At 44.4% G+C, this 25,626-nt stretch overlaps 1 protein-coding gene across 1 annotated transcript in view; it reads left to right on the plus strand.

Moving 5' to 3' along the window:
* The window catches only part of LOC137634990 (dnaJ homolog subfamily C member 2), a 98,701-nt gene that overhangs the window by 18,653 nt on the left and 54,422 nt on the right, over positions 1–25,626 (plus strand). Inside the window, exons 3-5 of the mRNA XM_068367591.1 lie at positions 15,393–15,468; positions 16,905–17,113; positions 21,647–21,736. Coding sequence (XP_068223692.1) covers positions 15,393–15,468; positions 16,905–17,113; positions 21,647–21,736 — 375 coding nt within the window. The remainder of the gene's footprint in view (positions 1–15,392; positions 15,469–16,904; positions 17,114–21,646; positions 21,737–25,626) is intronic.

The following is a 25,626-nucleotide window of genomic DNA, read 5'->3' on the forward strand; positions in this document are numbered from 1 at the left end:
GCCTCCCACGGGGGTTCTTCCCTTGCGTGTCAGGGTTTCCCTGCGCGCCCTTCTGCTGTGTTCTCTCCTGCTCCTGCTCAGTGTTAGCGCACAGGCGCTCTTCTGCTCATCAGCGCTCTCCTGTTCGTCAGCGCTTTCATGATGATCATCCCTGCTGTTCCTGTTGGTTCCTGTTACGCGCCCACGTTCGCCCTCGCGATCTAGAACTTCGGTTCAGGTCGGGGTCAAGGACTCTTCTTCTATGCGCAGGCTTCCACGCGTAGCCTTCTGCTCGGCAGCGATTATCAGCTCGCCAGCGATCACCTGTCTCTCGGCGATCTCCGGATCGCCCGCGTGTGTTACAGCTGGCACGCCAACGTTCTCCAACACTTCTGAAGGAACATGGTTCGCCAGCTACTAGCTCACCTGCGGATGCTGCTCGCCATCGCGCGATCGCCCACCTGGGGATGCTGCTCGCCATCGCGCGATCGCCCACCTGGGGATGCTGCTCGCCATCGCGCGATCGCCCACCTGGGGATGCTGCTCGCCATCGCGCGACCCTCAACTGCGGATGCTGATCGCCATCGCGCGACCCTCAACTGCGGATGCTGATCGCCATCGCGCGACCCTCAACTGCGGATGCTGATCGCCATCGCGCGACCCTCAACTGCGGATGCTGATCGCCATCGCGCGACCCTCAACTGCGGATGCTGATCGCCATCGCGCGACCCTCAACTGCGGATGCTGATCGCCATCGCGCGACCGCACACCTGCGGATGCTGATCGCCATCGCGCGACCGCACACCTGCGGATGCTGATCGCCATCGCGCGACCGCACACCTGCGGATGCTGATCGCCATTGCGCGACTGCACACCTGCGGATGCTGATCGCCATCACGCGACCGCACACCTGCGGATGCTGATCGCCATCGCGTGACCCTGCGCATGCTGATCACCATCGCGCTATCGTCTACCCTGCGGATGCTGCTCGCCATCGCGCGACCCTCAACTGCGGATGCTGCTCGCCATCGGGCGATCGCCCACCTGCAGATGCTGCTCGCCATCGCTCGACCGCCCACCTGCGCATGCTGATCGCCATCACGCGACCCTGTGCATGCTGATCACCATCGCGCGACCCTGCGCATGCTGATCACCATCGCGCGACCCTGCACATGCTGATCACCATCGCGCGATCGCCCTCCTGCACATGCTGCTCGCGATCGCTCACCTTCGCATACTGCTCGCCAACGCACGATCGCTCACCTGCGCATGCTGCTCGACCATCGCGTTGGCATAACACAACGCGCCATTGCCAACCTGCGCGTTAGCGCTCATCAGCTCACCACCGATCGCTTGTTGATCCATATCGCTAGCGGTCTTCCTCGCCCACGCGGCAGCGCGTTTCCTCGCCATCGAGCTAACACTTGCGTTCGCCGCCTCGGACTCGCGCTCATCCACCTGCCCACCCTCACGACCGCTCGCCCGCGCGCCCACACGCCCACGTGCCTGCACGTCCGCGCCCATGCTCTCCAATGTTCGCCCATGCGCGAACCCACAGTTATCCATCGCGCGGACGGATGGTGTTCCGTCGCGCGAACCTACAGTGTTTCTTCGCACAAACGTCGGCTTATTTCTTGCAGTATCCATTGCTCGTCTATGGGTTATCGCTCGCCGACCACCAGCTCTCGCCCTTCCTACCACGCTCGCCCTTCCTACCACGCTCGCCCTCCTTCGCTCACCTTCGTTTGCGTTACCGCGCATGGGCGCTTCCACGTTCGCCCACGCGAAAATCTTTGAATTACCGTCGCGCGAGCTCCAGGGCGATTGCGACCACGATTCCTAATGGGGTTTTCGCAGCATGTCCAGCCTGGCGAGTTCTTCTGGAGCGTATTTCCAGAACACGGCCTCACCCCGTAAACGCAGAGCATGGCACTTGCAAGAATAGGAGAAATTTAAGGGAGATCTGAGCAACACTCCTCTTTCCTGAACCTGGGTTAGCCCTTCCCCGTCATTCCCTGGAAGGATTTTTGGCGGGGGGGGGCTTTCCGTTCGAGATTTCTCCATCGGACAAGGGGTGACTGCTTACCCCTTCCTCTGGGAGCTTACCAGGTTCTTTCCCTCCTCGATTACGGCCCGAGGTTTGGTTCAAGGAAGCTACAGGAAGATCATGGGTACTTTCCTCCTCTCGAGCTCAGGCACCTTGGCCTTTCGTCGTTAAATATCTAACTTGCGGACAAGCTCGATGTTGTACCATCTGGACGCGCTGACTGAGGGCTTCCTTCGGGTGTCTCATCTGTGGAGGTCGACGACCTCAGACACCCTTCCATCCTTGAGAAGAGTTTGTTTGTGCCCAAGGACAGAGACTTAAACAGCTGCTGTGCGGAGGAAATCGACTTCCGTTTTCACTTCTCCAAGGCGCTTTCTTCCAGACTCTGCAGGGCTCCAGCGCCCTTTTCTTTCAACCACGTCGGCCTAAGTTATCGGCTACGACAACTGGGACAAGGTGTCCAATTGCAGTTTCCTCCTGTCAGGAACAGATGGCACGGGAGACTCCCCCGGGGGGGCATAGTCCTAAAAGGAGTTCACGAACTCTAGGATTGCAGGTTTTTCGCTGGGAGGATGCTTAAGGTTACTCATCCGAATGACAGCTTCCCGATGCCCATTCCCGCACAATCTCTGTGATCAGCCAAGGATATCGCGCCTGCCGTCTCTGTCAGCGAATTCAGTGTCTCTGAACGTCTATGCCATAGCGTCAGCAGAGTTGCCCGGTTGGGCAGAATGATCCATACCTTAGGCGAAGGTCCTCCATAGGATCATCGACGGCTTCACCCCCGGCCTCCTCAGTCGATCCTTTCTTGTAAGGAAGGATTTGAGAGGGGATGTCCGTAGTCGACCTCTCAGCCCTGATCAAGTTTGTCGAACAAACTTCGGCCAGCGTAGACCAGCAGAATCGATTAGACTGGTAACGAGGCGACAGGACTCCTTAAACCCTGGATCGGAAGGGCGGGTACTTTCAGTTTCCATTCCATCCATCTTCCAGGGTGCTCGTCGAATTCAGCCTAGACTGCAAGTATTCCTGCTTATGATGCAGTGTAGCTATCCCGCCGTGGTATAGCAGGTTTGTTTCCCCAGAGAACTCTCCCTGCCTTCCTCTTGGCCGCTCAGGTGCAGGCTTCCGCCTTCTCTGCTGTTTGGAGGGCTGGTCAACTCCGGTAGGCTCGGGTTCGACCTTCTTCAGCGCCGGGACAAGCTTCCGGATGCTTACCATGAGTGTGGGCTCATGGTATTTTGCTTGGAGCCTTCTCTTCCTCTGCCTCAACATCTGGAGTATCTGGCCATGATATTGAGTCAACGGCCTTACCACATTGGAAACCCCGCTTTTCGTCCATCCAGCGAGGTTAAGCAACGTCGGTACTTGGATGGGTGACCACCTGGGGACGCCAGATTCTGTTACCACATCCTCCGAGCCTTCCTTTCGGTTGACTGTGGCAAGACTGAGGAGAGTCGCAGTACCTGTTCTCAGTCAAGCAGAGCTTTCAGCCCTACCTTGGAACGTTTCCTAGTTCTCCTTTCCTCATTGACCCGTCTATAGTCCGAACGGTCGCCTCAGGATAAGTTCCATGTGGGGCGATCCAAGTTCCGGTGGCTTCAGGCAATGTTTAACCGGACTTCCTGGCCCCTATGGGACCAGCGGAACTATTAGACCTGCAATGGGTGTTGACCTATGGAGCCTCTTGATGGTAGTGGATATTCTCGTCCTTTCCCCACATTCTTGATGCTGTTTTCGGACTCGTCAAAGGAAAGGGGGGGGGCATGTTCCGGTCCAGGCCTATGGTCAAGACCTGAAGGATACCTCTCCATCATTCAGGCAGGCTTAGGGGCCTTAGTCTGGCCCCTCTACAGATCCTACAACTGCTGCCGAGTCGCCCCGTGCGTGTCGACTTCATGATTCTGGCGTATTCTAACCAGGAGGGGACGCATTTTCACACCTTCACATCTTGCAGTAGAGATACCGGGATGATTGAGATTCTCCCAATACCACCATCGGCTCTCTCATTCCAGGCAGGGGAATGTTCTCTCAGACTATCCGAGCAGAGCCTCGTAGAGAGAGTGTACCTGGGTGTCTTTGACCTTGGGTAACCAGCAAGTACTGGTCTGGGGGACCTGATCGCGACAGCTTGGAACCTCAAGCTTCCGCTATTCTTCCCCCCAGTCTCAGACCCCGAGACTCTGGCAAGATGCATTCCGGTGATGGTGGGACAACTTCGACGCCTGCGTCTTCCCTCCTTTTTGTCTGTGGACAATGGGTTTCAACAAGACCAGGTTGTCTGTCAACCTTTCAATGGGAGAGCTCCACTGGGACTATGCGCAGAACGGTTTCTGGACCCTCTGCTTCCCCTGACGGAACTCCCGGGAGAGCTTCTCCCACGGCGCCCTCTTAATGAGAGAATGCCTTGATGAAGTCATTAAGCTTCAGCACGGCATTTAATTCCCGTGCTGAAACTTGGTGACGGGCAAGAGGGCTCTCGAACTTGGGGAAATTGCTCCCCCAGTTCGAATCTAAATTTCTCTCTTTTACCTTTTTCTTTTTCTCAATACTACTTCAACCTTATCCTAATTTCACAAACTTTCTTTAGTCTTGCTTTCCAAACTCTATGAGAAAAATTTCCCTCATTATATGTGTGTATATATTATGTACATATATATTTATTTATTTATTTTTTTTTTTCTCCTATGGCTTGGATGTTTTCACATCCATTGTAGCCCCGGCGGGGATGTTCATACATCCTTTATTGCTGCCTGCTTTGATGAGTGGGAGGAGGTATTGCGGTTGGGAGGTGTTTGCATTCAAAGCTATATATGAGAGTATTGGATGATTTCAGCCATCCCGAAGATGGTTTGGACCTTTTTGGCGGAACTATTCTCAAGTGTTGGGTCTTCGGAATCCAGGGGGATCCAATGCTTGGGGTAGGACTCTCGGCTTTTGGCCGGAAGCCCGTCATTATAGATATGGGGAGGATGATTCCATAATTTCTTGGTCTCAGTCCTAACAGGCGGGTTCAGCTTACACCTGTGCCTCTATATCTGTTTTGATGCTATCCTTCGGGTAGGGTATGGAGTGGACCATCTGGGAAGTATACTCTCATTGTGCCGATAGTAGAGAGTGCAAATTTCCTTTCCGACGCGTGATGGCCTAACATTCTCGAGCAGGTACATCAAACTAACTCTTTTCCCTCTCTTTACTATTATGGATTCTTTAAGGAACGAACCCCCATCCCCTGGATACGCTGACTCTCCCCCGGCACTGTTGACGACCTCTGCTAATGTGATAAGGGATAGCTCTGTTGATGACCTCGGAACGGGAAAGGACCATTCTACTGATATTTCTAAATCGAGTAATTTGGGTAACACGAGGAAACTTCAAATCCTCCATGTTACACAAATTTCAATAGAAACAAATTATGATGATCTATGTAAAGCATTTGAATGCTATGGATGCATAAAAGAAATAAGGATGAAACTTGAAGCTGAAACTTGGGATTCATGGATATCTTATAGTAGTTATGACGAAGCATTTAGTGCAATAAGTAATTTGAATAATATTAAAATTAATAACTTGAATGTCGCGGCTGCTCTTTGCGATAAGGTACCAAAAGATTTAGATGTGTACAGGCCTGCCGATTGGTTGGAAAAAGGCACAGATTTAGTCATGCCCTCCCAGAGAAATCCAAAACCACCGATGTGGCTTATAGCTGAATCAAAGGGGGTTACAGGGAATTATTTTAAAATATGCAAATTGATTCAGAAAAAAGTAGGAACTATTGCACCAGGCGATATATCTCGTTTCGGAAAAAATAGTTTCCTTATCCATGCCAAATCCAGTACACAGTCGGTAATATTGTCCAATATGAAAATAAATAATGATGACATTAAGTTAGATGTCAAACCCCACCTAAATTTTAGCTACGGAAGGGGCGTAGTTTTTAACAGAGACCTATATGATTTTACAGAGGAGGAGATACTGGCCATGTGTCCATTAAATGTTTGGAAAGTTCATTAAGTCCCAGGTACATCAATGATAATCCTTACGTTCCAGGATGCTGATGTACCTTTTCATATTATTATCGAGAACGAAAGGATTAAAGTAAGACCCTTCAAGCAGAAGCCATTGCAATGCTTTAATTGTTTTAAATTTGGGCACCCGTCCAAAGTTTGCAAAAATGAGAAGATGTGTGGTATTTGCTCCAAATCTTACCATGGAGAGTGTGCACTTGGAGCCAGGTGTTTAAATTGCAGCTCGAATCACAAATCCACAGACAAGATTTGCGAGCTATATAAGTTGGAGGAAGCTGCCCTCAACAAATCAAACTTAGAACACATAAGTGTGACCCATGCCAAAAGATTATTAAATAAATCAAATACATATGCTAAGGCATTAAAATCAAACCAACCTAGCACTGCCAATAGCTCCAAAAAAAGTATACTATCTGACAAAATGTCAAATAACGAGGTAACCTTATCACCTCCTGAGGCTTTACCACGGTGTATTAACACTAGGTCATTGCCCATTGCTGTACAGCCTTCAGCCGCCATTACAAAAAGTAATACAAACCTCTCTCAGGCCATGTCCTTGCCTGATCTGATGGAGGTTCCACTTAAGACTAACTTACCTGATGCACCTGTTGTGGGAAAGGTGCAAAAACCTCGAATCCCACCATCTATTAATCGCAAAAGAGAGAGACCTCCATCTCTCTCTCCACCCTCCATTAGAAACGTTAAGGTTATGACATCAAATAAATTTGATGTTTTGTCTGTTGATGTTTCTAATGAACCAGAAGATGGACTGAATAAATCAGAAATTCAAGTTGAGGTCCACCATCCACCTCAACAAATAGATAAAAAGAATACAAAGAAAATCACCAACGTTAAACCCAACATAACAAGACCACCTCTGAAGAAACCTACTGGTAATAATGTTACATTAAAAACTGCTAATGGGAAGACCTCATCCAAGATGTCTTCCAGAAATAATCCATAGTTTTCTCCTCCATTTTGCAATGGAACTGTCAGGGTTTGAGGGCGAAATATGAAGAACTTAAGCTCCTAATTCATGAGCATTCCCCCATAATTGTATGTCTACAGGAAAGTATGCTTGATTCTAACACTCCTAGTCCTCGAGAGTATGTTAGCTATAGAACACCATATAATCAACAAGCAGGGAGCCATGGCGGAAGTCTCATGTACATTCGTCGAGATGTTCCCCAAATACCCATGTCTATACGTACAACCCTGCAGGCAGTTGTTGTACAAATTGATATAGGGAGAAAATATACAATATGCTCTCTGTACTTACCTCCAAATGATAATATTTTATATGATGATTTAGCAGAGGTCATTCAACAACTCCCTCAACCTTTTCTCTTACTGGGAGATATGAATGGTAGACATCCTTTATGGGGTGATGTTTTGGCCAACACAAGGGGCAATATTATCTCATCAATTGTGGAGAATGAGGATGTGGGACTCCTTAATACAGGAGAGCCCACACACTTTCATGTTCAGACAGGTACTTTGTCATGCATTGACCTTTCAATTGCAAGCTCTAACTGCCTTCTTGATTTTGATTGGAGGACATTAGATGATTGGCATACTAGTGATCATGCACCAATCATTATAAACACCAACAAGGGTCCGCCTTTGCAAAGATCGCCACGTTGGAATCTAGACAAGGCAGACTGGGTTAAATTTTGTGAGCTAAGTGAAATCGAAGGGAGAGCAGAACAGTTTGAAAGTGTTGATGATGCCATAGACCTACTGAATGGAACTCTTCATACAGCAGGAGTCAATTCAATTCCCAAAACAACAGCGTTATTCAAACGACGACCAGTCCCGTGGTGGTCTTCAGAACTAACTGCACTCCACAGAGCCACAAGAAGATCTCTAACACGATTGCGTAGACGCAGAACTGATGAGAATTTAATAATGTACAAGAAATGTAGAGCACAGTTCCGTCGTGCCATGAAAGAAGCAAGGCGCCAGTCATGGATGTCTTTTGTTTCCTCTATCAACAATAGAACACCACCATCTTCTGTGTGGAGGAAAGTAAAAAAGATAGCTGGCAAATTCACCCCCAACCCACCACCAGTGTTGAAGGTGAATGGCCAGTATGTAACTGAAGCAAATGAAGTTAGCAATGCCCTGGCTAATCATTTTTCAAATGTATCCAGCAAGTGTGAAGGAGCCCCTGGTCACCAGTATAGGAGCACTGAAGAAAAGAAAATTTTAAATTTTGCAACAAGAAGGGAAGAGTCGTATAATTCTCCTTTCACTGAAAGAGAATTTGATTCCGCACTTGCTCATTGCAACGATACAGCCCCTGGACCCGATGGAATTCCATATGCAATGATTAAACATGTACATTTTAATACAAAGCTATTTATTTTAAGCATTATTAATAGAATATGGCATGATCATAGCTACCCAAGTGTTTGGGAACTAGCCATTATTTTAGCCTTTTTAAAACCCGGTAAAGACAAGTTTTTAGCAGCAAACTATCGTCCTATTGCATTGACATCTTGTTTATGTAAAATCATGGAGAAGATGGTCAATGCAAGGCTGATATGGTACCTTGAAAAGAAAGGTATTTTATCACCGATTCAATGTGGATTCCGAAAAATGCACTCAACGACTGATGTGTTGATACGACTTGAGTCATCTATTTGTGAAGCCTTTGCTTCCAAACAGCACCATGTTACAGTATTTTTTGACCTTGAAAAGGCATATGATACCACATGGAGATATGGTATTCTTAAAATCATTCATGAATTGGGATTGAGAGGAGAGCTGCCACTATTTATTCAGGCATTTCTTTCACGTAGAGTTTTTCAAGTGAGAGTGGGGGAAACTCTATCAGAGAGTAAGTGCCAGGAAGAAGGAGTTCCTCAGGGTAGTGTGCTGAGTGTAACCCTTTTTGCACTAGCAATTAATGGGATATCCTCAGCCATTCCCCAGGATGTTCTCTCAACATTATTTGTGGATGATCTCTCAATATCATTTGCTGGCACTAGAATGGCAATGGTTGAGAGAAAAATCCAACTCTCTATTGATAAAATTATCCAGTGGGCTGACATGAATGGATTTAAGTTCTCGACAAGTAAAACTACCATTGTCCATTTTTGTCGTATCCGGGGAGTACATCCAGACCCGGATATATACATTAAAGGTCAACGGATACCATGTGTATCGGAAACCAAATTTTTAGGTTTGATATTTGACTGTAGACTTACATGGGTTTCTCACCTAAAAGCGCTAAAAGCTAAATGTGTTGAAGCTCTGAATATCTTAAAAGTATTGTCCCATACATCATGGGGGGCAGACCGCAATACTATTTTAAAATTATACAAGGCCTTGATTTTTTCCAAAATTAGTTATGGTTGTGAGGTATATTCTTCAGCCACCCCAAGCCGGTTAAAAATATTAGACTCGATACATCATGCAGGTATTAGATTATCTACTGGAGCTTTTAAAACCTCGCCTATCCCAAGTCTCATTGTTGATGCTGGAGAGTTACCTCTAGACCTTTACCGAATGTCTTCCATTCTTCGGTATTGGTTTAGATTGCAAAGACTCCCTAGCTCTCCAGCCTTTCAGACTGCAAGCCTTGTAAGACACGCATCATACTTTGAGTTGCACCCAAAATCTCCTCAACCTTATGGCTTTCGGGTGAAACGATTTTTAAGTAGTCTGGATATAATTAGAAATAAGGTACTTCCATTCAAGGTATCATCAACACCTCCATGGAAATTACCTGACATATCATTTTGTAAATACTTTATTGGAGTTAAGAAGAATATGACTGACTTAGAATCCAGGTCTCTTTTTATGGAACATGTCGAAGAACATAGGGGATCGACTTTTATATATACTGATGGCTCCAAATCTGATGCTGGCGTTGGATTTGGAGTACATAGTAATGATTTTAATTGTAGAGGTGCACTTCATCTAACAGCTTCCATATTTACTGCCGAACTGTATGGCATATTAACCGCTATTGAGAAAATAGCTTTGGAAAAGGAGGGTAATTTTACAGTTTTTAGTGATGCAAGGAGTGTTCTTCAAGCTTTAGAAGTTTTTAATTCTAGTAACCCTCTAGTTTTAAAGATTTTAGAATGGCTTTTTATTATTGGACGGAAAGGTATAACTGTTCGATTTTGTTGGGTTCCAGCACATGTAGGTGTGTCTGGGAATGAGAAGGCAGATTTACTGGCGAAGAATGCGGCATCCGAGTTGTTACCAAGGAGGTATCCCATTCCATGTAACGATCTCCTACCTTACATCAAGAAATTGGTTTGTGATAAATGGCAACAGCACTGGGACAGTCAAGACGGCAATAAAATGAGGGAAGTAACAAATATCATATCACCTTGGAGGTATAACATGATTCCCCGAAAATGGGAGACGACTCTTTGTCGTCTCCGTATTGGTCACACACGGTTGACACACGAGTTTCTGCTGAAGGGCCAACACCAACCGTATTGCGAGGACTGCTTAGTACCTTTAACAGTGAGGCATTTGTTGACCGAATGCCCTAATTTTACTAACTTAAGAAATAGATATCTGTTTGAGGCTCAAGGTGAGGATGGCAGGTTTATCCTTGCCAAGATTCTTGGACATGATGTGTCTTACTATGCGAGCGGAATTTTTAGATTTATTTCAGAAGCAGGTCTTCTGAAAACTATTTAACTATTTTAATGACTTCTTAATTTTTATGGTTTTAATCGAATTCTCTTTTAATTTTCATATACAGTAAATGGTATCGGCGTCAATGACCTTAGATGTCAGGATGCCAGAAAACTTTCAATCAATCAATCAATCAATCTCCCACGGCGCAGACTACTCAAGCAACCACACTGCGACATCTCTCCCGAGCCGGGGCGTCGCTTCGGCTTCATGCCTGGAGACACTACGCCTCCTCCTCAAGAAGAGACAACCCACTACAGTCGCGGTACGGAGGTCGCGTCATCTGCGATAGTCATCCACAGGGGTCTCCCAGGCAAAGTGAAGAGTCTAAGGTGGTTGGTGCTGTGGGAGATATACCTCTTCCCTTGAGGCCTCTTCTCCAGCAATAACGGTCTTATTGCCTTTCGGCGGGAGGAAACTCCTTTCCGCTCTCGGCAATGAAGCCTGTCGCTCAGCCTCTCCCTGACCTTCAGGCGTAAAGGAATGACTTTTTCCTGCCCGCTGGATCTATCCTCGCTCATGCGAAGCTACGATTGTCCCTGCCCTAGTCGGAGGAAGACCTCCAACTTGGAGCATGGCTTGGACTTTTAGTCCTTTAAGAGATCTTCTCAAGACCCTTTACGACAGGCCTCGGATTGTATTCCGCTTTGGGTCTCCTGCTCACTCTGGCCACGGCCAGTGTGTAAGCAATCTTCTTGGTCTCTTACGACTCCCCCCTTTCTAAGGAAGAGGGGAAGGCAACATTCAGGCTCGCTCCTGAGTTGTTGGCTAGACTCAGAATCTGGGGGTCCCGGCCCTTCGGTCCGATTCATTCAAGATTTCGAGTCTCCATTCTGTATCTGATGTCCCAAAACCTTCTCTTTCTTGCCAGTAAAGGAATCGAGAGGTTAGCGCTGGGAACAGCTGCAGTTTGTCCTCAGTTGCAGCCGATTTGGGAGCACAAGGAGCACATGGGGGAGAGTCACCAGTATACCTCTTGAGCCCGGACTCAAGGACATTCATCTCGCCCTGTCTCCAGACCCTCCCCTGTCACGTCGCCCTACAGCACGATGTTGGATACATCGCAACGTCCCTCGCCTTCGAGTAATACTACTCTGTGACGCAGGTGCTACAAGCTGGAGTCTGGAAGCGTCTAATGACCTTCGCAGCCCGCTTCCTGCAGGGCGTGACCCACAGGAGTCTCGATACGTTTTCTATCGCTCTGTGGTGGCTACACAACAGCTGGTCTAACCTCAGGCTCCTTTTTGGACAGGTAGCAGAAGGTTGAGGGCATTGTTATCAGGTTTTAGTCTGCATGAACGAAAGAAGTATGTCTGGCCCTTACTTCTTTCTCCATCATCCCCTCTACGGGGAAGCAGCATCCTGGTCTCTGCATAGCTGACCTCGAACCTCTGCAGGTAAACCATGCTTCCTTGTGTTCCGAGTATTGAATCAATACTGTCGCGTCCCCCATACCCTGACGAGGTGGTATTGGGAACGTCCTAACCCAGAGTTCCTTCTGGAACTCCAGGTCAACTGCCTAGGACGGGTCACACTTCTTCCTTCACACACAAGCTTACGTAGGCAGGGACTCCTTTTCTCGAGTGCGACTCACTCGGATTCTGAGTCCCCTGGTAAAGCCAAAGCCAGTATGGCTTGGGACTTTCCACCCTACCTAAGGGGTAAGTCACCCTCTGTAAATAGCGTGGTTTGTATTTCGGTTACGGAACAAAGGACAAATTCGAAGATAATTTGTATTTTTCCTAACCATACAAACCTTAGCTATTTACACATATTTGCCCGCCAGCCCCGTCCCCCAAGACAAGTCCTACCTCTAAGTGAAAGTGAGCATTCATGTGTGTGTGAGGGGGGGAGGGGTAGCTAGCTACCATTCCCCTACCCCCCCCGCTAACTAGCGCGGGGGTAATACACCCTCGTTAAATTCTAATGGCCTAGCCATTTCAGCTGCGCTAAAAGGTAACCCTCTGTAAATAGCTAAGGTTTGTATGGTTAGGAAAAATACAAATTATCTTCGAATTTGTCATGCTGCAGAAGTTCACCTCTCACGAAGGGACAAGGTTGACGTTGGTTGCTCCCCTCTGGCCCGCGAGAGAGTGGTTCACAGAGGTACTTCTATGGCTGGTAGAAGTTCCAAGAAGTCTGCCGTTGCGGATGGATCTCTTGCGACAGCCTCTTGTAAAGAGATTTCATCAAAGCCTCCCCGCGCTTCGTCTAACGGCCTTCAGACTATCGAAAGACTCTCTTAAGGTCGAGGGTTTTCGAAGGAGGCAGCTAGAGCGATCGCGAGGGCTAGAAGATCCTCTACCATCAGGATCTGTCAGTCAAAATGGGAGGTATTTAGAGACTGGTGCAAGTCCTCCTCTATTTCTTCTTCCAGTGCCTCTGTAGCGCAGATTGCTGATTTTCTGCTTTATCTGAGAAACGGTCGCTCCCTCTCTGCATCCACCATTAAAGGCTACAGAAGCATGTTAGCTTCTGTTTTCAGGCATAGGGGTTTGGATCTTTCTAATAACAAAGATCTCCAAGACCTGCTTAAGTCTTTCGAGACTTCCAAGGAGCGTCATATTTCGACTCCTGCTTGGAACTTGGACATGGTCCTACAGTTCCTTATGTCAGACAGGTTTGAACCATTAATTCAGCCTCCCTGAAGGATCTTACCCTCAAGACACTTTTTTGGTGAGCTTGGCTTCGGCTAAAAGGGTTAGTGAGATACATGCTTTTAGCAAGAACATCGGCTTCTCCACTAATAAAGGAGTATGTGCTCTTCAACTTGGTTTTTTGGCCAAGAATGAACTTCCGTCTCGTCCTTGGCCTAAATCATTTGAAATCCCCAGTCTTTCTGAGATTGTGGGGAATGAAGTTGAAAGAGTGTTGTGCCCCGTTAGAGCTCTTAAATTTTACTTATCCAGAACTAAACCGCTACGAGGTTGTTCAGAGGCTTTATGGTGCTCTGTTAAAAAGCCCTCTTTGCCCCTGTCTAAGAATGCGTGGTCTTATGTTATTAGACTTTTGATTCGGGAGGCACACACTCATTTAAGTGAGAAGGATCGTAATTTACTTAAAGTCAAGGCTCATGAAGTTAGAGCGATAGCAACTTCAGTAGCGTTTAAGCAAAATAGATCCATTAAAAGTATTATGGACGCGACCTTTTGGAGAAGCAAGTCGGTATCCGCTTCATATTACTTGAAAGATGTCCAGACTCTTTATGAGGACTGCTACACACTGGGACCATTCGTAGCAGCGAGTGCAGTAGTGGGTGAAGGCTCTACCACTACATTCCCTTAATCCCAATATCCTTTTAATCTACTCTTGAAATTTTTAATCTTGTTTTGGGTTGTACGGGAGACTAAGAAGTCTTTCGCAATCTTTTTGATTTGGCGGGTGGTCAAAATATTGTTTCTTGAGACCGCCCAGATTAAGGGTATTGATGAGGTCCTGTTATAGGGGTGTTCACCCTGGATATAGCAGCTCCTGGGAGTCTTTCAGCATCCTAAGAGGATCGCTGGGCTTCGTGAGGATAGCGGACTAATGAGGCAGAGTAATCATCAGAGTCAGCTTCCTTACCAGGTACCTATACTTAAGATTGTTTTTTGAATAGTTGTCATAAACTCTTGAGCATATACGCCTTTATTGTTTTAATACTGGTCTCTACCCACCACCATGGGTGTGAATCAGCTATTTATATATTCACCGGCTAAGTTTAATATTTAAAAATTATATTTTCATTATAAAATAAATTTTTGAATATACTTACCCGGTGAATATATAATATTAAAGGCCCTCCCTTCCTCCCCGATAGAGACCCTACGGACTGAGAAGAACTAGTTTGGTTGAGAAGTATATGCGGTATCTGGCCGATAGTCGGCGCTGGTGGGCACACCCGGCAGCCTTCATGGCGATCGCTCGCGAGTTTTTGGAATCTGTCGACCGTCGGAGACGTCAGCTATTTATATATTCACCGGGTAAGTATATTCAAAAATTTATTTTATAATGAAAATATCATATTTGTCATAAAACTCCCATAATGTAATATTACAAGCAAATAAATGGAAAGACAAGCAAAAATTTCATCCTAAAACTTTGGAGGTTGATTTCTCAAAACTATACTTCAACCTTCAAATGAAAACTCGGACGTAACAATTTCACCTATCTCAATGAAACAAAAAGCAATTGAAAGCTAAATTATTTATCTCCTAAACTATAGAGAGTTATTTTTCATTTTGTCCCCCCAAAAGAATTTGGGATTAATTTTGCCAAGGAATCGATCTAAGATTTTCCAAAAAATTCAAAAATATTTTAAGAAAATTAAATAATTGAAAGAAGAAATGTGCTCTATTACTTTATTCCTATATATAATATCTATCTACCTTGTAAATTTCGGCTCTTATTTTGTAACAGTTATGATGGAGTTATTTTAAAACCATTTTTAGGGCGGGAGGGTTACAAACGAAACAGTGGGGAGGGCAAACAAAATACGAATACTGGCCATATTGTTGCCATATTGTTATACATAAGCTAACCCATGCCAAAAAATTCAAAGTGATTAATGCAACAAAAAAAGTTATTAAAGAAAGAAAAGATTTTTTTTCATACGCTCCCCTTAATGTACATGTTCTTGTCCTTTTTAAGCTTGCATGAGGAGATGACTAAGGAGTCTTAATTTATTTTCACAGGATCAAGATCATTATGCAGTATTAGGGTTGAAAAAATATCGTTACAAGGCATCAGATGAAGATATTAAAAGAGCACGTGAGTACATCTTTTGCTGTTGAAAATTTGTGTACATCAAGTTGAATACTGTAGAGGCTATTCACATTGTGTTGGTTGTTGTAATGAAAGGTTGCTAGTGAGCAAATTTTATTTGAACATATGTATAGGGTTATTGGAAAATATATGATACATAGGGTGATTGTGACATATTTTATGGTAGTATAGGCATGCTTTTTTTTTTTCAAAACAAATTATGTCAAAAAAATCTTGCTGTCTCAAGGTGATCAAGGCTCATATTAGATTTAGCTTTTGGGATACTGTGCTGGTAAGCTGAACTCGAGAGAGAGAGAGAGAGAGAGAGAGAGAGAGAGAGAGAGAGAGAGAGAGAGAGTGTGTGTGTGTGTGTGTGTGTGTGTGTGTGTGTGTCCTCCAAAATCGGTACCTCCAACTTCAGATGGAGCTGAAAGGACAATTTCAGCTATGGGCCTCTTTATTACAGAACTAAGAACTAGCCTCACTGATTGCAGTATTTTTATTTCATCAACAACTCCTGTTTTATGTGTAACTGAAGACTAAGTAGCGTATGTGTGCAAAAATTTTTTTTTTTATATTTTCACTGGCCATAAATGTACTGAAAACAACATTAATATCTTTAGATTTTTTTTGGAATATGCATATGATCCTATTAACTTCCAAAATAATGGTACTAAATATAATGGAAACCAATAATTAACATCACAACTTAAAAGTATAATATGTTTTAATACTCATATTCTAATTGTAATGGTTATTTAATTTTTTTGTCAATAGAATCTCCTTGGGTTAATTATTATTACCAGGTTGAAATTAGATAAGAATTGCTTGTTCAACCATTTGTATATTATTTTACAGCCTAGTTTAATCTTCAAAAACTATTTAAAATTTTCTGTATGAAAGTGTACTATGGTGAGACTTATATCGGACAATGGACAGTAGCACATAGTTGAAATATAACCTGCTACAGGAAATCCTGACATCCCAGGAAATTTCCTGATTTATCCCAGAATCCCGGGATATTGAGATGCCCCTTAAAAAGAAACTATTAGTTAGTCTTCTGTTTAGTAATACCTTGAATTCTGGTAATCAAAAAGTTTCAAAATAGCCAATGTTGGGAAGACTGTGGAAATCAGGAAGAGAGATTGATTTTGTTGCTATGAAAATTTACATGTACAGTATTTCATTATAAACTCATTAATTTGTCATGGCTTTAATAGTAGGTAAATGAATTTTAGTAGAGAAAAGAAAAATCCATGCATAGTAAATGCAAGCAAGTAGCTCTAACCTGAAAGAATTACTTTGTTTTTGGTTTGAAGATGAAGATAACTTATATGAAAAAGGAAAACTTGGGAAAAGAATTCTGAGTAGATGGGTTTGGGACAAAAAGAGACTAAAGACTATTTTCTATTCTAATTGTTAATCTATTATATTTTTTGCAGATCGAATGATGGTGCTTAGGCATCATCCAGATAAGAGAAGAGGTGCTGGTGAGGAGGTTAGAGTTGATGACGATTATTTCACCTGCATAACTAAAGCTTATGAGATTTTAGGAGATCCAGTAAAGCGTCGTTCTTATGATTCTGTAGATCCAGAATTTGAGGATGATATCCCCTCTGTAAATGGAAATAATAAAACTAATTTCTTCAAGGTATAGTATGCTCTTTGCAACTTAATTACTCTATTTTTTGTTGTTTAATCTAGAGTAAATTTGTTCCTATGCGTATACAAGATTTTTATCCTTTGAAATAGGAAATATCTTTAGCAGGGCTAGAACAGCTGTCAAATTAGTTAAGGAGGTAGTTAATGACAGGTGATGAGTGAGGGTCGGGCTCTTATCAATGATACTAACTTTTGTCTTTGGCTGCAATAAGTTCAAACTTGCATCCTAGTCAAAATTGTTTAATCATTTTTCATTCTTATCAGGTTGAATGTTATTTGTTTGGCTTCGTGTTAATCGTGGAAGTGAAGTAAGATTTTTGTAAATGGTTGAGAAAGGGTGGATACTGCAATTGGTTTATGGCTAAATCGACTGTTGTGTTGCACACTTTCTGTGCTTTTTGTATGGGGTCTAACTTTTTGCAACCACATCGTGGCCTATTCAGTGGCAGAGTTAATGGTTTGAGGAGGAAAAGAAAGGCTAAGTCTTCTCTGCCATGATCCTGGGCAACACCCAAGACAATGCTGAAGAAACTGAATAGCACTTTGCTCTCCTCATAAAGTTCACTGATCACTGGAGCTCCTAGGTATATACCCCTGGCTCAATCCTGCAGTTTGCTTCAGAAGTGAGAACTCAGATCTGCATCAGTGAGTTTTCCATGTTATGGTGGAATGGAATTTTCCCACCAGTGATAGCTACACATCAGCATGTGCTGGAAGCTCTTTTATAACCGTGCAAACTGCCACCGACGAGTTGGACCTGGTCTTCCTTGGGTCTTATAGGTAGACCCTCTGTCATTTTTGACAGTGCTGGTTATTAAGGTTACTTTGCCCCTGGTGACCCCAGTGAGACCAGCAGTGATACCAGTGCCAGTAACCACGGTGGTGATACCTACAGTGTGTCCTAAGCCTAAGAAGGCTTTTAAGCCAAAGAAGGCTTTTAAGCCAAAGAAGGCTCCCACTCTTGTCCCAGTGCCAATGCTGGTCAAAGGGTGTAAGAAGACTCTGGCCCCGGTAACACCTCCCTGATGTCTGTCAGCTGTGCTTCTAACTGTTTTACTTGTTACTTATATTCTGATCATCCCTGTGCTAGTAACTCTACCCTTTGTATCTGTGTTATGAGTGCCAGTTATAGTGCCTACTGCATCCCCTGTGATATCTTCTGTTAGAGCGTCATCATTGATGGTCGCTGAGATCTCAACTCTGCTTAACATAGCCTAAGCCTTCCAGCTCTCATTCCTCTTTTGATTCTGACAGCAAGAATATATCCATAATGACTAGTTTTAAAAAGTCCCCTATGACTTCATGACAAAACTTCTCTTTCTGGGAGGTAGACGGCTCCCTGCTGGTCCCTGGGTCCAAGGCCTGGGTGGCTTACTTGACTATCCCAGTAGCAAAGCTAGAGATGCACAGCCTTGTGCAGAGTCATGCACATTTTATGTTGGCTAGCTGTTGAAAGAGCTGTGGCACTTTCCTTCATCTTTTCTACCTGAAATAGGTGAGTGCTGCCCCCTTCTCTGATTGAAATATTTTGGTATCCCTATTTAAGAAGATGAAACCTCCTAAGGTTGATGTCATTGCGCATAGCCGGCAGCCACAGGTCGGTGGCCTAGGGACTAGTGTTTTTTGTTTGAGAGCATGGGACCACTCCTTACTCTCTTCTACAATCTCTTCCTTGGTACATAATACCTCTCCTGTCTCTGGTTTGATCAGTGCCAGATATCTTTCTCACCATTGACAACCATTCTGGTTGAATCAACTGTCCTTGATTACATTGCTGGTAGAATACTTGTATGTGTGGGACAGGAGTAGATCTGAGTTCTGAGTACAGTAAATTGCCTACCCCTTAAGCCTTATGAGGGATAATAGCACTCGGGATTCTCTACCCAAGAAGATACCAGACCTTTATTCCAACAGATGCAGAACCCCAGAGTTGGTGTGTTCCTTTGTGGAGGTTCTTACTTGGTTGGTACCTTGGCACCAGTATCAGGTAGGACCTCGATCGTTGATCAGCGCTTTGGGCGCCTCAAGGATCGAGACCTCCTCTGGAGCTTCCATGGTTGTATCTTGCTAGATTGGCATCGGATCTAGTTGCCCTTCAGATCTGTAGATCTGAGAATTCTTTCTTCTACTTGATCCAACAAGGACTCACTATCAATGCAGCAAAGACTCTGTACAAGAATCTTATGCATCATCACCTTTTCAGATTGACCCATCATTGGGCTCACTGGTGGCGAGTCTACTCTTCAAAAGAGACTGAAATCCTTCTCAGCAACCATGGAGTCTTCTGCCATGGCCCCCCTTAAAGCAGTGCTCAGGCCTCGTGACATACTTTGTGAAGACAATGGTGTTATCAACTTCTAAAGCTGTGGAGAAGTGCTGGAAACTTACTGTCCAGTGAAAAGGCAGTTACTTTTTTAGTACACCAGGCAGAAAACTAATGGGCCAGCTGGAGTTTGAAGAACAGATCCCCGGATGTCCCATCCCGATTCTCAAAACAAGTTGGTCTAGAGGTAGCACAGGCACTCCGAAAGGCATTAGAGTACTTGTCCACGCCAAAGATTCATTTGCAGTAGTTGGTGATGTGGAGGGCTTCTTTACAGAACTTCCTGATACACTGTGCAGTCTCCTTCAAGGGTGCTGGCTCTGAGGGTGTCTGTTAGATAGAAATTTGTCTATTAAATTCCTTATTTCCTATCTGGATATCGATCGGTCACTGTTGTTGTTTGTTCTTTAAGCATATTGCATAAGATTTTTCATAATTCAGATCATTTATTACATTCAGCTCTTCCCAGACTGTACCATCCTATACATAGTACTAGGTATACTGTTAATTCTAATAGTCATGACTTCTCCATCATAAAGCACAATACTTCACAGCCTTCTTGAAGTTTTATTCCAGCTGTGACCAGATTGTGGATGGATCTTCCTAATCTGGCGATTGAATTTTGTGGAATTTAGGTCAAGCTCTTTGAAAATTCTTTCTCATTGAACAGGTTGTCATTTCTTGTTTTATAGTTTATATATGACTGATCTATTTCAACATCATTACTGATTTTTAGATATTTTATGTTTTTTTTTTATTACATAGTTTATTTGCTATTTCCTTATTTCCTTTCCTCACTGGACTACTTTCCCTGCGGGGCCCTTGTTCTTGTAGCATTCTGCTTTTTTAACCAGTATTGTAGTTTGGATAGTAATAATGATAATAATGATAAACCATTCCTTTTTCTTGAATGTCTTCCACACTCATTAATAGCGATAGTGCCAGGGGTAATGAGAGGCCCTCTGTTGTTTTAGAAGTCAGAAGGATCTAGTACTTAGATAGGTATCGAAGGTATATAAGTGATCATAAAATTCTTCTTTATGTATGTTTAATAACCATAATATAGGTGTAACAGAATAGGGGATAGTAGAACAGCTCAACTCAGGTTCCTGATCCTTTCCTTAGCTAACATTTCTGGACCAAGTGTTAGCTAGTGTTCAGCCAGTGATGTAGGGATTAAAGGTGTACAGTAGTTACAGCACAGTGAAGTACCAAAGGAATTTCACAAAATTTTTAATTAAATCTTGTTTAGTGCCTAAGATGTTTGGGGTTTAATGCATAAGACACTTTAGGAATTTTTTTGTGATCTATGTACAAATGTGATACGTAAAGAGCTTACAGTTTTTTCTTATTTTGTTTGTAAAAAGGGCATCATGATTTGGTAGGAACTTTGGATAAAATACTAAAGGAAGCTTTTTAGTTTTCTGGGAGTTAAGTCATAGAAAACTGACTAAACATTCCATATTGAAGGAAAACCTGGAACATGAGTAATGCTTTGGAGATGTATCAAATTGGTTTCAGTATAACTCTCCATTACTTACTATCCACCGTCCTCCAGTAAAGTGTGGGAGTCGGAATAATGACAGCTATGTAAGATTCATTTAAATAAATGTAATGTTGATAAGGAAATTTATTTAAATACTTATTTGGTAATCATTTGATTACCTCCCGTCTCCCCACTTTTAACGGTGTCAAGAGATGTACAGGTCTGTTTATGGCTCTGATTATATGAAATTTTTGGGTGCAATGGCTACTTGTATATCCATCCAGTGGTGCCATAAATCAGGTTTAATGGGCATCACAGGGGAGTGGTAGATGAGACAGTGTGGTAGAAAATTTATTTTCTTAAAGGTTGGAAAGCCAATGGCTCTTAATGTTTAAAGCTTAAAGACTACCAGTTAAGTATTCCAGTTATGAATTTTATTATTAGAATTACTGTACATTTTTAAAGAACTCAGGTTTGAATAGCTTGGTAAAATTCAAATTGCTGCTGCCATCTAGTACTAAAGTGCTTGGAGTAGTAGTAATACACTAGGTTTTCTTACAAAGATGCACTTCAAGAAGTACCATATACAGTAATACTAGTTGAATTGGTTATATCTTGAAATAATTTCTTTTAAAGATATTCTTTTAATGTTACAGTTGTAAATAGAAGCATTCAAATTTTAACCAGTGTCCCATGTCTTTTATATCCTACAGGTGTTTACTCCAATGTTTGAGCGAAATGCTAGATGGTCTATCAGAAAACACGTCCCGGGTCTTGGTAAACAAGACGATACTAAACAGAAGGTAGGTATTTGTCGAGTATGAGCAAAAGAATTGAACATAATAATGTTAAAAACTGACACCTTTTATATACAGTATGGTATAATAATGATAAGAGCAGAAGATCTTGCTAAGAGATATGTGAGAAATTCACTGAGGTTATACTGTAGAAGATATGGATAAGAGGAAAAACACACTGAGTTATAAGAAATATCAAAAATTGAAAGAGCATAAAAGTGGCCCGATTATTACTGTACATAAACACAAATTATTTATTTCATTACAATCCCATTAATTATGTATATTCTTGTATTTACCTCCAATGTTCCATATTCATCAGTTTTGTATACCTGACTGGAGAGGGTAGTTTCTACATGTTTGCACTTTTTGGATCTTGCTGTTCTGTAAACAATTATTTTCTTATTCCCCAGATGGTTACAGATAATTGCTGATATGGTGTTTGTTTTAAAAAATGGCTTTCTTATTCTTTCACAATAATCACATATTTTTCTTCCCTTCAATATAGTGATGTCATCACTGTAAGTGAAAACTATAATATTAAGGACCATTACCAATATTGATTTTGCTACATGCTTTAAGGCTTGGCACATTTCAGAAGACAAGATAGTCGAAACAGATGTACTGCAACACAATATTATTAGCAAAAAGAGCATGGCCTCTTGAAATGGGGTTTCAGTTTGGATTTGTTTGGCCAGCCTAACTAAATGCAGTAGTAAGAATATACTATAATAGGTCATACTAGTATCATTTGCCATGTTTGTTTTGATCACCTTATGCTTTATTGGGTCTGGCAAAATGTACTTTTTAAATATTTAACTTAGCCGGTGAATATATAGCCGCAACTCTGTTGCTCGACAGACAACTCTACGGAAAAACTCGCCAGCGATCGCTACACAGGTAGCGGATGTGCCCAACAGCGCCATCTGTCGACCAGATACCCAGCTCTCATGTAAACAAAGACTCAATTTTCAATATTAATCTTACCCGATGATCATGTAGCTGTCAACTCCGTTGCCCGACAGAAATCTACGGACGGGATACGCCAGCGATCGCTATACAAGAGGGGGGTGTACTCACCAGCGCCATCTGTGGTCAGGTACTCCAGTACTTCTTGTCAACACCACCTCAATTTTTCCTCTGTTGTACCGCCGGCAAGACCTACATGGATACGCTGTTGATTTTGGAGTCTTTGTTCACGGTTTTGGTGAAGTATTTGCTCTAAAATTTAGCCTTCGCTATACAGGAAGCTTTTCCCTTAGCTTAGATAGCTTTTGGAATTAAATTGATTTATTGGTTAACGATCTTTGCTTTACTTTGGAATTCCCCCTTGACTGTTCTCTAATTCAAGATGTCCGACCACTCTCAAGCTCCTAAAATTAGGCGATGTAGTGTTAGGACTTGTAATAGGCGTCTTCCGAAGGCCTCTGTTGATCCTCACACCGTTTGTTCCGACTGTAGGGGAAAATCCTGTCAGTTGGAAGATCGATGTGGGGAATGTGCTGGGCTTTCGGAATTCGATTTTAATGAATTCCTCAAGTATACGACTAGGTTAGAGAGGGAGAGAGTTAGGAGGAGTTCTTCTCGCTCTTTGGTTTATTCCTCCCCCCATGATCCTCAACCTTTTCCTTCCCCTGTAGTGGTGACCCCCGAACCTACTACGAGTGCTCAGCCTGATATGTCGGATATGTTACGTGCCATTCAGGCTCTTGGTGATAAGGTGGAGTCTTTAGTGAGTGACCACAATCTTCTCTTGGCAGATGTCAAGGAACTTAAAGTGAAAAGTGCAGTGGGAAGTGTTAGTGCCAGTGCTGTGCCTAGTGTCAGTGTCAGTGTTGCGCATGAGGATACTTCTGTGCGTGCCAGTCGTCCTCCCAGTCCGGGACCTCTTGCAAGCTCCCAAGCCCAGGGGAGAAGCAACGTCGAAGGGCAAAAGGGTTCGGCAGGCCTTGATCGGCGCACAGTTGTATCCTCAGTGGTTGCGGGCGTATCTGATAGAGATCGTCACTTCCACTCCCAGACGATTGAGCCCTTAAATTCCTCGTCTGCGGAAGAAGTTTCCAGGAGGAAACGCTGGACCCAGGTCTCACGACCTCTTAAACGTAAGGTCCCGTCCGAGCGAGTCCAACGGCCCAGGTGTAGCCACTGGGCCAGTTCGGACTCGCCGCAGTCATCTGATGACTGCACACCTCCTAAGAGAGGTAAAGCGATGCCTCAACAGGCCTCTGCTCCAACTTCTGTTTATCCCAAGTTGTCTATGCTGCAGACAATGCAGTCTCAGCTTGCGGTTTTGATGCAGGAGTTTCAGGCAGAGAAGGTTAGCACACCTCCTCCTGCGAGCGCTCCTACACCTCTGCGCAGTCCACCCTGCCAGACGTATGATGTTGAGGCTCCTCCTGCTTCCATGCGTGAGCTGCCGCATTGGGAGTTGCCAGGTACCAGCGCTATGCAGCAACCTCCTCTTTCCTTGAGGCAGGAGCCTCTTGCTATGCGGCAACCTCCTCAACCCTTGAGGCAGGAGCCTCATGCTTTGCGGCAACCTCCTCTACCCATGAGGCAGGAGCCTCATGCGTTGCGGCAACCTCCTCTACCCATGAGGCAGCAACCTCATGCTATGCGGCAACCGCCTCAACCCTTGAGGCAAGAGCCTCTCTCTGCGCAGCAACCTCCTCAACCCTTGAGGCAGACGCAACCCTTGAGGCAGGAACCTCATGCTATGAGGCAGCCTCCTCAACGCATGCAGCAGCCGCATTCTTCGCAGCATGAGCCTCTTCCCATTCAACATGAACCGCATACCATGCAGCATGAGCCTCATGCCTTACAGCATTCGCTTCTGACCACGCTTGCTCCTCAGACCACCGCAGAACCTCCTTCACCCCAGCCTCATGACTGTGTCATTGCCAGCCCTCATCCTCTTCAGCAGAGGCGTGATGATGGATCCGCAAGTGCGCATGCTCCCGTTCTACAGGATTCAGCCATTCAGCATGCCACTATACCGTTACCTCTCGCTTCTCAACTCTCAGGAGATGAGGTTTCTGAGGATGAAGCTGCTCACCTGGATGATCCTTCTTCTGATGTGGAGGAACACAAGTCTTCGCCACCTTCCTTAGACTTTCGTAAGGTCCTGGCTCTGTTCAGAGAGTTATACCCTGAACACTTCGTTTCTGCAACCCCTCGTTCTCCTCCATCCGAGTTTTCTCTAGGCATGCAGCCTATTACGTCTGCCGACACCAAGCTTGTCCTCGCCAGATCATCAAAGAGAGCTTTGAGGGTTTTAGGGGATTGGTTGCAGTCCAGGCAGCAACTGGGAAGGACATCTTTTGTGTTTCCTCCTCCTAAGCTGGCTTCTAAGTTGGGCGTCTGGTATGCCACGGGAGAGGAACCTGGCTTGGGGGTCCCTGCCTCTGCCCAGGCCGACTTCTCAAGTTTGGTTGACTCTCCCCGTAGGTCGGCTATGAGACGCTCGAAGGTCTGCTGGACTTTTTCTGATCTGGACCACTTGTTGAAGGGAGTCTTTCGCGCCTTCGAAATTTTTAATTTCCTCGATTGGTGCCTGGGGGCCTTAAGCAAGAAGACTGCCCCTTCTGACAAAGACTCGGCCATGCTGATCATGTCCTGTATGGACAGAGCAATTCGCGATGGTTCTGGCGAACTTGCTTCTATTTTTGTCTCAGGAGTCCTCAAGAAAAGGGAACATCTATGCTCCTACTTATCTACTGGTATCACCCCTTGCCAGAGGTCACAGTTGCTGTTTGCTCCTCTCTCCAAGTTCCTGTTTCCGGAGGAGCTAATCAAGGAGATGGCTGCGGCTCTTATCCAGAAAGATACGCATGACCTCATGGCCTCTTCAGCTCGTAAGGCTAAAACCGTACCTTCAGTGCCGAGATCTTACCGCA

Source organism: Palaemon carinicauda, chromosome 45 (genome assembly GCF_036898095.1).
Source record: "Palaemon carinicauda isolate YSFRI2023 chromosome 45, ASM3689809v2, whole genome shotgun sequence".
Lineage (NCBI taxonomy): Eukaryota > Metazoa > Arthropoda > Malacostraca > Decapoda > Palaemonidae > Palaemon > Palaemon carinicauda.